Genomic DNA, 13,852 nt, shown 5'->3' on the forward strand with positions numbered 1-13,852 from the left:
GTTGGTCACGTTACATACGTATTCGTATTAGTTTGCCGTCATACAGTCTGTACTATGATAAAATCACGATACAAAATATGATTTATAATAAATAGGAAAAGTAAGATGAATGTTAACAATTTACCGAAGTACATGCAACAATGAGCACGACACTTGTTCCCTTACAAAAAGTGTCTCTGCCACTCAAGGGGAAGGTCGGGTGAGAATAATGGAACTTCATTATCAACATAAAGGCCCTGAACAATGTGGTCTAAAGACCGCTGAGTGGGCATGCCCAGGTCCACTGCTCCTTCATAAATATGTATTACTGGGAGGGAGGATGGATTTAAAAGGCAACCTGCCTCCCGTACCAGGTAAACTGTCATTAACCAATTCGGGTTCAACATGTATTTACTCAAGGCGTCAAGTGTTCTGCTATGTTCTTCGCTGCTCTTCTCGGCGGCACTAGACGCCCTCAGATCCGGGGACCACCAGCCGACGCCAGCAGCGACGCACAAGTATCCACCGGCTGGACTCCACCTGCCCGCTTCCTTCATGAGGCAGCTCTACAGGAGAGTCCAATCCGGCAATCACACCAGCAACGCAACCTTGGAAGAGCGGCTAGCTAATGAAGCTGACTCCGTCAAAAGCATCCTTCCCAAGCGTAAGCTCTTCTTGCCAGTGCTTTATTTAACATGTTTGTTTTTAAGCAAATGTTATTAGTTCGTAAGCATGCAGGGTATCTCTGTAGTATGCGTTTCCCATCTGATTTTTATCAATTAAATTACATAAAAGTTAACTTCTGATAATGAGTTTATCATAATAACAATTACTAAATTGTAATACGAATTATTATGCTCGGTTTTATTGACTTCACCAGAAGATGTGTCGTACTATTATCCCTGCTATCCTTTGATGTTTAAAGTGCCTTGCCATTTCTTTGAATAGTGACAGAGAATTCATTAAAACGTTAGATGAAAAAGTAGGGGGGAAACAGTCGAGTTTTCTGCTGACCTTTGTGCAGAACTGCACGGTGGAGCTTATGGTGTGGTCGGCTGTCAAATCTCTGTGCCAGACATCTCACAAAGTTTCAATCCACATTCATTTCTCTGGATGAATTAACCCTGCCGGGGAGCACTGTGTGAAAAGGGTCTTTTCAAGGCAGGCCTCTTAACTTGATGATGTTGATTGGCCGTCTTCGCCAGACATCCCTATACAGATCAGTTGCGGCAGAAAACATCTTTCCTTGGTTTCGTTTCACACGTCTCTTGATCAGATTAAATCGCTACTCGCTCTTTAGCCTCCCTGCTCTTCTAACCTGTTGCTCCTTGTATCCGCCTGGGCTAGTCAAACGTACACTTCAGCGTCACTGCTGCATGCCAACAGGGCAGATGAAGGGGGGTGCTTGTGAGGCAAAGTTGTGCAAGTGTTACATGGCAGGATTGATGTGAAAGCTTTAAAGTTTTGGTTACTGAATTACTGTTATTGTAATCCTCTCTTGTTTGAGTGCGATCAACTATTTTTCCAAATCATTAAGATAGATAGGTCAACTGAGCATAAATGGGCAATTCCAATAAAGTCCGGGGGGGGTGTTTTTTTCAACACAATTAACATACATCGGAGTAATAACCTTTTTTTATAACGCTAAGCAGCATTCCCTAAAATACTGATGTTCAAAAGGACATAATTCCAGTGTAGAATTCTAAACAGCTATGAATGTCTTTTCATGCACTAGTATCTGTACAATGTCGGGCATTTTAGATTTTAATCTTAAAAAGTTTTAATGTAAACAGACAAATCACATCATTAGAGGCTTAATTATGTCGCTATCGCTGTCGGAATTTATCATCGTAACTGCAGAAACATGAGTTAAACGATTTGCGAAAAGCTGGCAGCGTTTTTTTATATGGCAGTGGTTAATGTAAAACAGTTCTCACCTTTTTACAATTCGTTTAACATCTGACACCCACAGTTTTCATTCAAAATGTGTAGAGTGTAATTGATTGTTATGAGAAAATAATTATACAAATTAAAAAACAAAAACAATGTATTTATATATGAGACTGTGGGAAAATTCAATCCCGTTACACACCACAACCTACTTAGAAGAACCAAGTCGACAGTTTCCTTTTCATTAAGTTCGACATGTGAAGAAGTTACGCCAGCGTAATCACACTTAGTGACTAGACGCTGTGGACAACTGGACAGTATTTGCACTTGTTTTTATTTGGATACTTAGTTTATACTCCCCCTTTGGGAAATGTATATTGTTAAGGAAACACTTCCATAAAAGTGTCTGGTGTTTACAAGGAGTTCATTTACTGCAGTTGAAGGAGCTGAGGTATTATTAAGATATCTCACCGGGTTTGGTCTGCATTAGCTAAGTAGTAAAATGTCGACATACTTCTCGGAGATCATTCGAGGATTATTCTCAAAACTATTGCCCTATATAAAGTGTAAGGATATGCTTTAAAAATAACATAATATTAAAGATTACTCCAACAAAAGTAGGGTATGAGAAACAGATTTGCTGTACATACGTTCACATCACACGACTGGAGATACCAGACAACTGCATGCTGCTAGGTTGAAAAGCGATGTCTTCACTTGATTTGTGAGCCGTTCGAGTTGTATAGAATGGAAAATACTATTATATATAATAGAACCTTTCAGAGAACACTTAAAGTGTTTAAATATTACACAATACTAATGTCAAAATATTTTTGTATTTTTGTCTTAAATTTTAGATTCGATTTTCTGCTGTATTTCTAGAAACACAAAGGTGGAAATAGGAAAGCTGTTACAGTTTGTACTCTCACAGTTTACACATCACGTGATCCAGTGGCCTGCTTGTAATTGAAAAATGTGAAATAATCCTAACATTTCAAATTTAAGGTTACTAGAAGGCCCTGTAAAACAATTAGATATTTTTGTGGTTGGTAGTTTTAATATCTTTCTGTTTCCCTTTTCACTGTCTGCTTACAACCCCATATGATATACAGTATGCAGTACTGATATATGGCTAAGGATAATTACAATTAATTTTATTCTGATTACTTAAAGCATTCCTTTAAATGTGATATGACACAATCAGTGTCAGAAACTACCGTGGATTTCTGATATTTTATATTCTGTACCAATGATCCTAAAAGACTGCATGGGTGGTGATGGTGTTAGGTTTGGAATGATTTGTTTAGGTATGTGATTGTAATAGCTATAGAAACGGACATATATATATATTATGGGTCTACCCTGGGCTTTCCTCGGGGTGAACCTGAATATTTAACGTATTTAGCAACATTGTTTTATTTGAATTGGCTTTTTATGTGGACAGGCTTTGCACGGAAAGGCAGCCGCTGGGTGGTGACCTTTGACCTCTCCACCTTCCTGACCAATGAGGAGCTCCAGATGGCTGAGCTGAGGATCAGGTTCCCCAGGGTCCTGAACCTGAGCACTTCCACGGTGGAGGTGCGGCACGCCCATGAGTTCCCGTGCCCGAATGGGACCTGCTACTCCCGGCAGCTGGTGGGGCTCTTTTCTGCGTCGTCCTTTGTGGCCTCTAACCCCAACTGGAAAATCTACAACATTACAAATGTGCTAGGCGACTGGCTGAAGGAAAATCTGTCCTCTCTAAACCGGAAGCTGGAGAAAGAGCCGTCCCTGCCCAGAAAAGATCTGCCGCCGAGCAACAGCTCGAAGGATCAGGCTTTAAACGGCAAGGCTTTGCTGGTTGTGTTCACAAAAGTGAAGCCGAGCAGTGGCCTTCAGGATAAGGCCAGCCTGCTCCTAGCAGCCGAACACTCTGGGTTTGTCTTTAGTCACGAAAGCCAAGAAACTGGAAACCCCATCAAGGCAAAGCGCAACAGGAGGCAACAAGACCTCAAGGCCAAATCCCTTTGCCGGAGGGTGGACTTGCATGTGGATTTCAGCCACGTTGGATGGGCATCCTGGATTGTGTATCCTAAGAGATACAATGCTTACCGCTGTGAGGGGGAATGCCCATATCCACTTGGGGAACAATTCAAGCCTACAAATCATGCTTACATGCAGGTAAGACCTATTTGAGAGTGAAATTGTGAAACTTGGGGAATTTGGGGAGAAAAAAGTCTTTAAAGATAAGCATAAGATAAGAGTGAGTGGGAAATCATGTCGCCATGTCAAAAGAAGAGGCTGGAGAACTTGCTAATGAAAGGCTTCTGACCACAGTCACCTCCCCTACTACAGCATGCAAAGTCAAAATTTCTAAAATGTAAAAATATATTTAAGATACGGTTTATAAGCAAAACGGGGTTGTTATTTTTGAAAAAAAAGTTTAACCTTCGCAAATTATTCATGCTTATTACACATAGCTGAGTACCAATTATCATGAGCTTTCTATTGTCTTATTGATTACTCTGTCATAGCTCCACAACAGCTAGTCTGTGAGGAAACAGCTGAACGTCGGCTTTAACACAGATGTTTTTTCCCTTTCTTCTAACCCCCAGAGTCTGGTGAAATTGTATAACCCCGATCAAGTGCCCTCGACCTGTTGTGTCCCCATCAAGACGAGCCCGCTGAGCATGCTGTATTTCGACGAAGACCGAATAGTTCTGCGCCACCACGAGGGAATGATAGTGGACGAATGCGGCTGCCGCTGAAACTCTCGTCTTTTCCTGGACTTCAAGGGCCTGATCAGTCCTCTTTGTTACGGTCAGGAATGATGAAAGAACATCCTTACGTTCATGGGCGTTCATGTCTGAAAACGGTACTAACGTACGCTTTCGGCTTTTCGAGAGGGAATTGTATCATTTTGATGATACCAGGAAGTAACGGACACTGCGCGCAGCAAGCAGGTTCAACTGAAACACCTCTGGCGCGGAGAAGAAATCAGATCGTAAAAACAGCTCGGAATGCGAAGGTGCGGTTCACCTTCACCTGTGGCTGTAGGAATCTGTTGTTCCTGTATTGTAAACGGGGGTGGGAGTGAGGGGAGGCTCTGAGATCGGGTGGAGAAAAGGTGGATTATATTGGGAAGAAACCTGGAAGTGGAGAAAAGCAGATACTAAGTATACTGAAATACTTGGTACTGTTAAGTTTTTACTGGTGTGAAGTGGTCTTACCAATTTAAATCATGTACTGTATTACTGATCAGATACGGAGTATTCAGAGTGCTCAGTCACACGAGTAATATTGTGCAAAATATGTCATCTTTTTGTAAATATTGCAATGACTAAAGTTAGGTATTTATATTAACTTTATGTATTGCTTATTTTTTCTTAAATAAAGGAAATCCGTTTAATGAACGGACTTACCCCGAAGTCTTAGTTTTGTTTTGTTTCACACGCAAAATAAACACCCCTGTGTAATGATTTAAGATAATGCTTAATACAGGTAATTAAGTATAATTTACTTTTAATAATTTAATAATCCAGGCTCTGAATTGATGCACTTTTAATCGTGGTTTGATTTTTTGTCTCACGACCCAATTTTATTCCAATCAAGCACACACAACACGGCACAATCTTTCCAAAGCGCCATGATTGTGGAGTGTACAGTCCACATTTGCTCGGCACAGTTTACTTTGAAAATCCATCATCATTTTAAGTCTTACTGGGTTTCACCTTTTTACTTTCAAATACCTCAATGCATAAAAGTTAAGTAATAAGTGTCAGACTGCAAAGTCTCAATACCAACAGAACCAAGAAACAAAACAGCAGCTTTGACATCCTTGTCACTAAGGAATTTTATTGATCCTGTTATATCGGTGTCCACTGGCATTGGCAGTTCCTTAATACAGATTTTTACAAAGCGTTTGGATCAACAACAAAAAAGTAATATGGAGCTTTTGTTTTCAGAAACCTTTCCCATTGGCTCCATCCTGTAAAAAAAAGTTGATTTACCCCCAACAGCTTAAAGCTGGTTTCCACTTTTTTTTCCTTAAGTGTGCTTTGCATAAAAAGTCACAATAAATTTGGTGGGTTGGGGCAGGGTCACACAACATTTCACAAATTATTTCAATGTTTCCATACTGCGGCTGTACCACCAAGGTGTAAACTGACCTTCAGTGATTTTACATTATTTTGCTGCATAGCCAATTTTTGTTCATTGCAAGTATATGTAAATAAAAATAAAACATTGTCAAAACACAAAATTAAATTGTTTTGGTCGAGGTATCATTAACGCACTTTATTACAATTTGATTTCTAAAACAAATTCTGGCTGTACAGTGATGAAAGGGGAGGATATCCTCAAATTCTGTAAATGGCTCTTTAAATGTCAGAATAAAACTAAAAACCCTTTGATAGCTTTTTTAAAAATATATAAATTAAAAATAGAAATAAAACAAAACTGGAATTTATGACCAGAAACAGTATTTTAAGTTCATATTGAAAAGTTTCTACATTGCTACATCAGTAGTGACCTTTTAGCTGAGCTGTGTGACATAAGGCATTGGACACACTGATTCAGTACAGGGAATTAAAAGATAAAACCTAACAACAAAAACACAAAATATGAGGTTAAACAGGCACTACTGTGAGCCATTTAGAAATATTTCACAGATTATTTCCAAACGTTATTTTTTATTCACAAATCCCCTTCCTTCTTCATTTCTTGCACCCTAGGATTGTATCTCCCATTCTTAATCTTTTGTAGGAAAAAAAAACATTCTATACCCATAATTCTCCTTGTTTTTCGCTACTTCCTTTTTCACCTTTTCATGGTTTTGAGACTAGACAATAAGATTAATGCTTTTCTTGTACCAAAATGTAACAAAAACATTAGAGGTGATCAAACAAAATGTATACATATAAAAAAAACAAGTTTCAAGTTTTCAGACTTCTAAGAAAACACTTAAATCTGGAGAACTTACATGTCAGGTAGACAATTAAACACATTTGATTGTTAGCAAAGGTGCCACAAGTTGGATCTAACATACTGCCACATACAGAATTCTTGACATCATACTGGGTCTTAAGATGCGCAAAAATACTTTCTTTGAAAGACTTTTGTGGATCTAAAAATAAACAAGGGTTGGGTGAAGCTGTGGCTTAGACCTGCCTGTTTTCCAAGAAACGATTAAGTGTTTTCTTAACTCGATTGTAATCAGTCAGATTTGTCTGTGTATTAATCCACAGAAGAAGATCTGAAAAAGTGCATCTTGAGAACATCTATGTCATCCCTTCTCACATTCTTCACTTTTACACAAAACTTCAGAATTAAGATGTCAACTCATCCATCTCCCTTCACAACGGTCACTAAGACATATAAAGCCCCCCGCGACCGCACCAAAACACTTACATAAAAAAAAAATCAAACCAGGGTCAATAGTTAAGACATGATTCCCTGCAAAAACTCATGTCCTCCTACAGATTTTCCCCAAGAGGCAACATGTAGTCTTTTATTTCAAACCAAGTGTTCACTCTGCCTACTTTAGAAATAAAAAAGCTTACGTAAGGTCTTTCAGGTTTCAAATATTCACAAAGATTCTCTTCCTCAAAATCCTTGTTGTTTTCTTTGCTCTAGAATAGAAAGGAACACTTCTTAGTATCCAGCTCTTCCTATGCTGAACTATTACCGATACAGTGCTGCTGGCAGAATCAATAGCTTGTTATATTTTGGAACAATCTGTCACCAGTATTATTGCCTAGACAACAGTACCATAGAGAGCAATTTGGTGAAATCTTTTAACATTTCAAATTAACAAAAAAAAGCCTGTCTAGCTTGTTTTCGGTAACATATTGAAGTTCTGGTCTTGGGACATCAATGTATTTCACTGCCTCCCTTGAAACTAAAAGACTATTGCACTATTTCCCACTTTCAGTTTTGTGAGCTAGGAGGTGTACTATCTAGAACCAGGTAAGAATCTGAAATGATCCCAACATAACTTTTGCTCAATTTCAAGCTGAAAGGAAACTACAATTACTGAAACAGCAGATGTTACCAGAAAAAAAAAATCCAATAAAATAAGCAGCCTGGATATTTCCAGGAAAACATGCGCTCCCAGTTCACAGATCACAGGGTTCCAAACAGCCCATTCAGCAACGGGTTTCAGGAGTAATGAAAGGCTGAATGAGCTGGCTCTGGAGTCACAAATCCATTGGGCTGAACCCACCATCAGCCTTTTGTTCCAAAGCTACAAGAGCAGACATTTAGAGCTGGAGCAATCAGCAATGTTGCAGAACAGTGTGACTAAGGCAATATTGACAAACAAATTTAGGTTTTATAGAAATCTCTGATCAGGAAACAGCGGTAAGTAAGAACTCCTCTTATTGCTTCATTTCAGCATGAATTTATAGTGTTTTGATTCCTCTAATTTTCTGTGTTTATGTGTGGCCGAGTTGGATATGCATATCTTAAAGGGACAGTTACCAATTGAGATTAGGGAAATCCTCACTTAAGAGGTGAATCACTTTCCATTACAGATTCTTGAATATAACTGGATGGCACAGCCCAATATTATGCATTAGATTTCATGTTTTCTGCACTGAGTTTGACATAAATAATTATAGGTTTATCCTATCATTCAATTTGTTTTGCACTCAGCAGCTATAAGAGAGGGATGGTTTAATGGGACAGCTGTGAAGGCTCACAGCTTAGTTTCTACAAGCCAAGCCACAGGCACACAGGCATCAGGTGATGTCACCATCTTCAGCTTGATACGTCCATATCAGATGTCCATTTCAAACTGAGCGTCATCGCCTAAAATTAAGTAAAAAGAAAAACAATGACTTAAAGAATGATTTGATTTCTCTTACATGAGGTTCAGCGAATGCAGGAGAGTATTGAGTTTCAGCATATCAGTTGCAAACAGTGAAAACGTTCACCTGAAAAAATTAGTCATGATCATTAGGTTGGAGATGATTATCCTCAATTCCTCAACAAGAGTAACTTAAATATTTCTAACAAAGCCCATTTGCACGCTTACTCAACAATAACAGTTTAATAAGGCAACATGAAAAGCAATCATCTCAAAGTGCTTTAGGTTTTCAAATGAGCATGCAACAGCTATCAGGACACCGCCACGTCCTTTCAGTTCGAACACGTTACAGTATCTTGTACTCTGATTGTAATTACGAGGGTTGGCCAGTATGTTATGTCCCCCTATTATTTTTTTATGTGGAGTACAGCTTTCTGGGAGAACCTAGTAAAACTGGATTTAGAGCAAATCTGTACACAGGTGTGCTACACGTCTGACCTGAACTAGCAGACTGAAGATAGATGAACAGAGGTGTGAGTTTAAAAAAAAGTGCATGGACAATTGAACTAAATTTCTTATTTTGCAAACAATTAAATAAATTATTACTCTACTTAAGGCACTAAGTATCAGTTACACACCCATGAAACAGTAATAATTAATTTTAGAAGCTGTGATTATTTTATGTAAACTGCCTCAGATAAAGGCATCTGCTAAATATATACATATTGTATTTACATCCAAACAAGCTGGAGGGGGTGACTTTGTCAGATGGTTTAGTTTGAGGGGAAACACGTTTAGGAAGATTCTATTTGGTTTCCAGTTTTCCCAGTTCGTCTGTTGTCTGTCTACTGCAGGCTGCTCACATCCGTTTACTTTTATGACAAAATCTGACGCCTAGCAATCAGGTCACAGACCGCAACAGGCACTGCTGCAGACGATTGGGAGAGGGTGTTACGGAGGTGAGAATTAATTTGAAGGTCATGGCCTCAGGCACCAACTACACAACTACAGCCTCACCCACATATGCCCAGCACGTTTAACACCACTGTGAATCCACCCTACATCAGGAAAGGCCTGGATTGTACCTGTGATCTCTGGACTCTAGAAATAATCTTAGGGAGGAGGGCTTTTTTACAGAGGGAGCCACTGTCCTAGTCATAGACTCGTCCCTGTTCAACTTCATCCCGTTGTAATATCTTGACACCCGGCTTCAAGGCTGCAAAGTTCAACAAAACCACTCACCGATGACAGGCTTGCCTTCGTGGTTATTTGCATTGTTCATTTCATTCTTTTTATTTTCGTTCATGGTGTTCAGGCTGGTCACGCCAGGGATGTCGGGGAGGTGGGCTGGTGGGGTCTGGGCAATAGGGGAATTGCGCCGATCTAACAGGAACTTGCGGTCGTAAATGATCCGGGTACCTAAATAAATGTCAAGACATAATAAGTGAGGGAAACTAACGCATTTATGTTTTGTTTTTTTTCACCGAGCAGCCAAGTAAAATGTAATAAATCAGGTGGGTAGCTGCGTCAGCATGCATAGGCTGCAAAGGAACAAGTAAAAGGTTTATTCCATGCTGAAAAAAAGAGGAAAGAAAACACAACATTTCGGCTGTGGAGCCTTCTTCAGGAGAAGGCTCCACAGCCGAAACGTTGTGTTTTCTTTCCTCTTTTTTTCAGCATGGAATAAACCTATTACTTGTTCCAAAATGTAATAAAGTCTGAAACGCATCTCCACCTCCGTAGAAAACGCTCAAATACTTTGCTTTGACAGAAACTGATTTATCTGATGCTCTGTCAAATAACAGTTTCCACTCTTATTTGAGGCTGTAACAATAACAAAACCCGTTTAGTTCATTATTTCCTCCTGACACATGACGACTGAATTCTCAATAGATTTCCAAAACTGCAAGAGTACTAGGGAGTACCCAATACACATTTCACCTACCGAGCTCAAGCTGGAGCGCCACTGCTTCGCGTCAAGACCTTTCCACTGAACACAGCAAGCAAGGTAATACCCATGCTAAAGCACCTGCCACGTTTTTTTTTAAGAAATCGTGCATTTTCGATTTTAAGTGAAAAGCAATAAAAGTGAAATGCTCTGTACAGCAGCCACCAGCTGTGACTCGGTCTAAGAACACGGCTCCGAACATTTGACTTACTTTGCAACGTAACTGGGAGACCACATTACATAACAAGCAGGGAGGAAGTGACACCAAACGCAGAAAACAATCCCAACATTTTTGTGAACAAAAACGCGACTTTTCCCCACACACTCGGGGGGGCATTGTACGTACCAGTACACCAACTATGTTTGCACGACCAAAACGAAAAACCCCTAAATCAGACTTATCGTCTCGAAATGCCCTGCTATTTATATATATTTTAAAAACTTCGCTATCACAACCAGCGGGACCCATCCAAGCTGCATAGAGGCGGTGCGAGAGGACTGTTTTTGCTTTCCGCCGTTTTACCCCTTTTGCACGCTGTGGACTTCAGAGGAAAGTCTCGAATCCATGGCGTTGTAATACATATTCAGAATGACTTATAAGATCTTATTACCTCCTGGTGTAGTGGAGAATAATGTGCCCCCAGGGGTGGTGCAATAATCGTGAGGTAGCTGCGTTGTGTCGTTGATCAGAACCGTCCTGGTCGGGATGGCCCGGCTTTCACTGTGCTGACGACTGGACGACATTTGACCTGAATCGATGAGGCGTCAGTTGTGAAATCGTAAAAGCCGAGGGACGGTTGAAAAATCCGGGGCTTTTTTCCTTCTTTCCTTATCTTTCTTTAGCGAAGCTTTCTCTCCACTCCGTCTGCCCTCCCAGCCGTCAGCACCGTCCCCTCCCTCCGCCAGGAAGCACAACACAGCAGCGCGGAGGAAATGAGGTCAATATAGCGGAGCCCCATGTGCGGGCAGCGGGCGTCTTCCCTGCCTGAACCAGACTTGAGAGGAGGCGGCTGGCGGGGTGCAGAAACATGACAGCGAGCCTTGTGGCGTGAATTCACATAATTAATAAAAATACAATTGCAGGCCTTTGTGCTTGACGTTATCCATTGTCAAACGCAAGACGTGCACGGCGGGGATTCTGCGTTTGCAGACTTAGTACTAGATGCATTACCTTGGTTGAAAAATAATTTCGTAACATACATTATCTGTATCATTGGTTACATCCACTCAAGAGGCTCAGGATGACATATAAAAACAACATATCTACTGCTTTAGTTTTTGACTAATAGCAAATCTTCACCACTTTCTAAATTCTGCCTGTCACGATAGTCATGAAATTAGAGCTATTGATGTGTTGTGAGAACAAAATTGTGCTAATATTGTGGTGATTTAGTCTGTCCAATATTATTTTAAAATGTTAAAATGAACAATTTTTAACACTTCTGCCAGCAGCTATATCACCCTGCAACTCTCAGGCTGGCAGTCCAACTCACAACTGGCTAGGATGGGAGACCTCCTGGGAAAGCTAAGGGTGCTGCTGGAAGAGGGGCCAGTAAGGGGAGCTCACCCTGCTGTCTGTGTGGGTCCTAATGCCCCAGTATAGTGATGGGGTACCGTAAAACAGGTGCCGTCCTTTGGATGAGATGTAAAACTGAGGTTCTGACTCTGTGTGGTCATTAAAAAATCACAGAGTGTTTCTAGAAATGAGTAGTGGTGTTACCGTGGCGTCCAGGCCAAATTCCCCCCTGGTTTTTACCAATCATGGCCTCCTAATAATCCACAGCTATGAACTGGCTTCATCACTCTCTTCTCCTCCCCACTGATAGCTGATGAGCATACTGGTGCACTATGGCTGCCGTTGCATAATCCAAGTGGGGCTGCACATTGGTGGTGGTGGAGAGGAGTCCCCATTACCTGTAAAGCACTTTGAGTGGAGTGTCCAGAAAAGTGCTAAATAATTGTAAATAATTATTATTATTACTTGCCCTTTTCATCAGGTGATGCAACCTAAATTAGTTAAATGTAAACTTTATGATTAACATGTCACTTTAGACAAGATACTGTATTGTTGTACAGGGCTGCAAGACGTCAGACGCTATAAAAATACTGTCAGGTCCTCAGTACCTCAGAGATTAACCGCACGTACTTGATCTGTTGTCTATAAACTGCCCCAAACGTTAAAAATGTATTTTTAGCGGTGAATTAGTGAGGCTGTAGACGTGTAAGGAATATGAACAACTTTATTGTTATTACAAATCACAACAGTATTATTAAAACGCTTTGCTTTCAGAACGAGGCTGGGTTGGTTCTATGACTTTTGCAGGACGTGCTAAATTGCAAGATAGCATAATTTACGCGATAGCACACGTACTATCGCGAGTCTGAGCAGTTCAGCGTCCTGACCGCAGGAAGGAGGCGCCTCCGTTGGCGAACAGGAACTGGAGGGGGCGCTCGAATACGGAGGGATGCATTTTAACTGGTTATATCTTAAAGACAAGTTGTATTTTTCGTTTGCGAAAATATTAATTAAAACAAACAAATCTATCTCCAGGATACCATGAAATGGCTCTGGGCATCTTTGGGCAGTGACAGTGACCCCATTGATAGCCCCTCCAGGGCAGAAACAGCTTTGGGTTTAATTGCAACAGAAAACATTCTTCTCCGTCTCATTCTCTCTGCTGTTGTCTCCCTGAACAAGGAAGATCACTCACAATCTCATTCTTTAAAAACAGAATCGACTCCTGCAGGGCCGGGAGTCTCTCACTGCCATAATTGGTCTAATTATTTAATTAACTGCATGATTGTAACATGCATAATAACCAGGCCCTGGCAAAAGTGTTTTAGAGATCACTGCTCCTATAATAAAAGTGAACCATTGGAGTAACAAACTGTTAAATCTCCTAAAAATATCCTATTGTCGGGATTAAATCCCATATGATACAGCATATGATCCAGCATCAAGTTTTATTTTCAATCAGGTAGTAAATCTCATGTCCCATATAGAGAGTACAAAGAACACCCCCATAACATCCCAGTCCTGCAATATATACTGTATGTTTAACTAAGAAAATAAATGCATTGATTTATTACATGTTACATAGTTATGGGGAAAAGTGGCCCTGCTGTGATTGTGTGCCCTGATTGTGTCTGTGTGTGTCCTGCGATGAATTGGCATCCCGTCCAGGCTGTATCCTGCCTTGTGCCTGTTGCTTGACGGAATAGACTACAACTCCCCCACAGAGCTGTAC

The 13,852-nt window shown here is 40.5% G+C and overlaps 2 protein-coding genes across 2 annotated transcripts; one reads left to right on the forward strand and one right to left on the reverse strand.

Moving 5' to 3' along the window:
- Positions 1 to 384: 384 nt before the first annotated feature.
- On the forward strand, positions 385 to 4,616 carry ndr2 (nodal-related 2). The gene is made up of 3 exons (XM_088915767.1): positions 385 to 643; positions 3,314 to 4,029; positions 4,464 to 4,616. Exons 1-3 carry the CDS (start codon positions 385 to 387, stop codon positions 4,614 to 4,616), a joined length of 1,128 nt encoding a protein of 375 aa, XP_088771893.1.
- A 1,060-nt stretch (positions 4,617 to 5,676) lies between these two features.
- On the reverse strand, positions 5,677 to 11,567 carry eif4ebp2 (eukaryotic translation initiation factor 4E binding protein 2). Its single transcript, XM_088916514.1, has 3 exons — positions 11,216 to 11,567; positions 9,899 to 10,075; positions 5,677 to 8,658 (listed from the first exon to the last, which is right to left on the reverse strand). The coding sequence occupies exons 1-3, from the start codon at positions 11,346 to 11,348 to the stop codon at positions 8,627 to 8,629; spliced, it is 342 nt and encodes a 113-aa protein (XP_088772640.1). The 5' UTR covers positions 11,349 to 11,567; the 3' UTR covers positions 5,677 to 8,626.
- Positions 11,568 to 13,852: the final 2,285 nt, after the last annotated feature.

This window comes from Atractosteus spatula, chromosome 5 (assembly GCF_055471065.1).
Source record: "Atractosteus spatula isolate fAtrSpa1 chromosome 5, fAtrSpa1.hap1, whole genome shotgun sequence".
Taxonomy (NCBI): Eukaryota; Metazoa; Chordata; class Actinopteri; order Semionotiformes; family Lepisosteidae; genus Atractosteus; species Atractosteus spatula.

What these genes read in the sequence shown, in the direction of transcription:
- ndr2 (XM_088915767.1), top strand. Translation starts at nt 385, where the DNA reads ATGTATTTACTCAAGGCGTCAAGTGTTCTGCTATGTTCTTCGCTGCTC. An exon ending in CAAAAGCATCCTTCCCAAGC is followed by an intron (nt 644 to 3,313) that starts GTAAGCTCTTCT and finishes TTATGTGGACAG; the next exon opens with GCTTTGCACGGAAAGGCAGC. An exon ending in CAAATCATGCTTACATGCAG is followed by an intron (nt 4,030 to 4,463) that starts GTAAGACCTATT and finishes TCTAACCCCCAG; the next exon opens with AGTCTGGTGAAATTGTATAA.
- eif4ebp2 (XM_088916514.1), bottom strand. Translation starts at nt 11,348, where the DNA reads ATGTCGTCCAGTCGTCAGCACAGTGAAAGCCGGGCCATCCCGACCAGG. An exon ending in ATTCTCCACTACACCAGGAG is followed by an intron (nt 10,076 to 11,215) that starts GTAATAAGATCT and finishes ACATTTATTTAG; the next exon opens with GTACCCGGATCATTTACGAC. An exon ending in CGAAGGCAAGCCTGTCATCG is followed by an intron (nt 8,659 to 9,898) that starts GTGAGTGGTTTT and finishes ACTTAATTTTAG; the next exon opens with GCGATGACGCTCAGTTTGAA.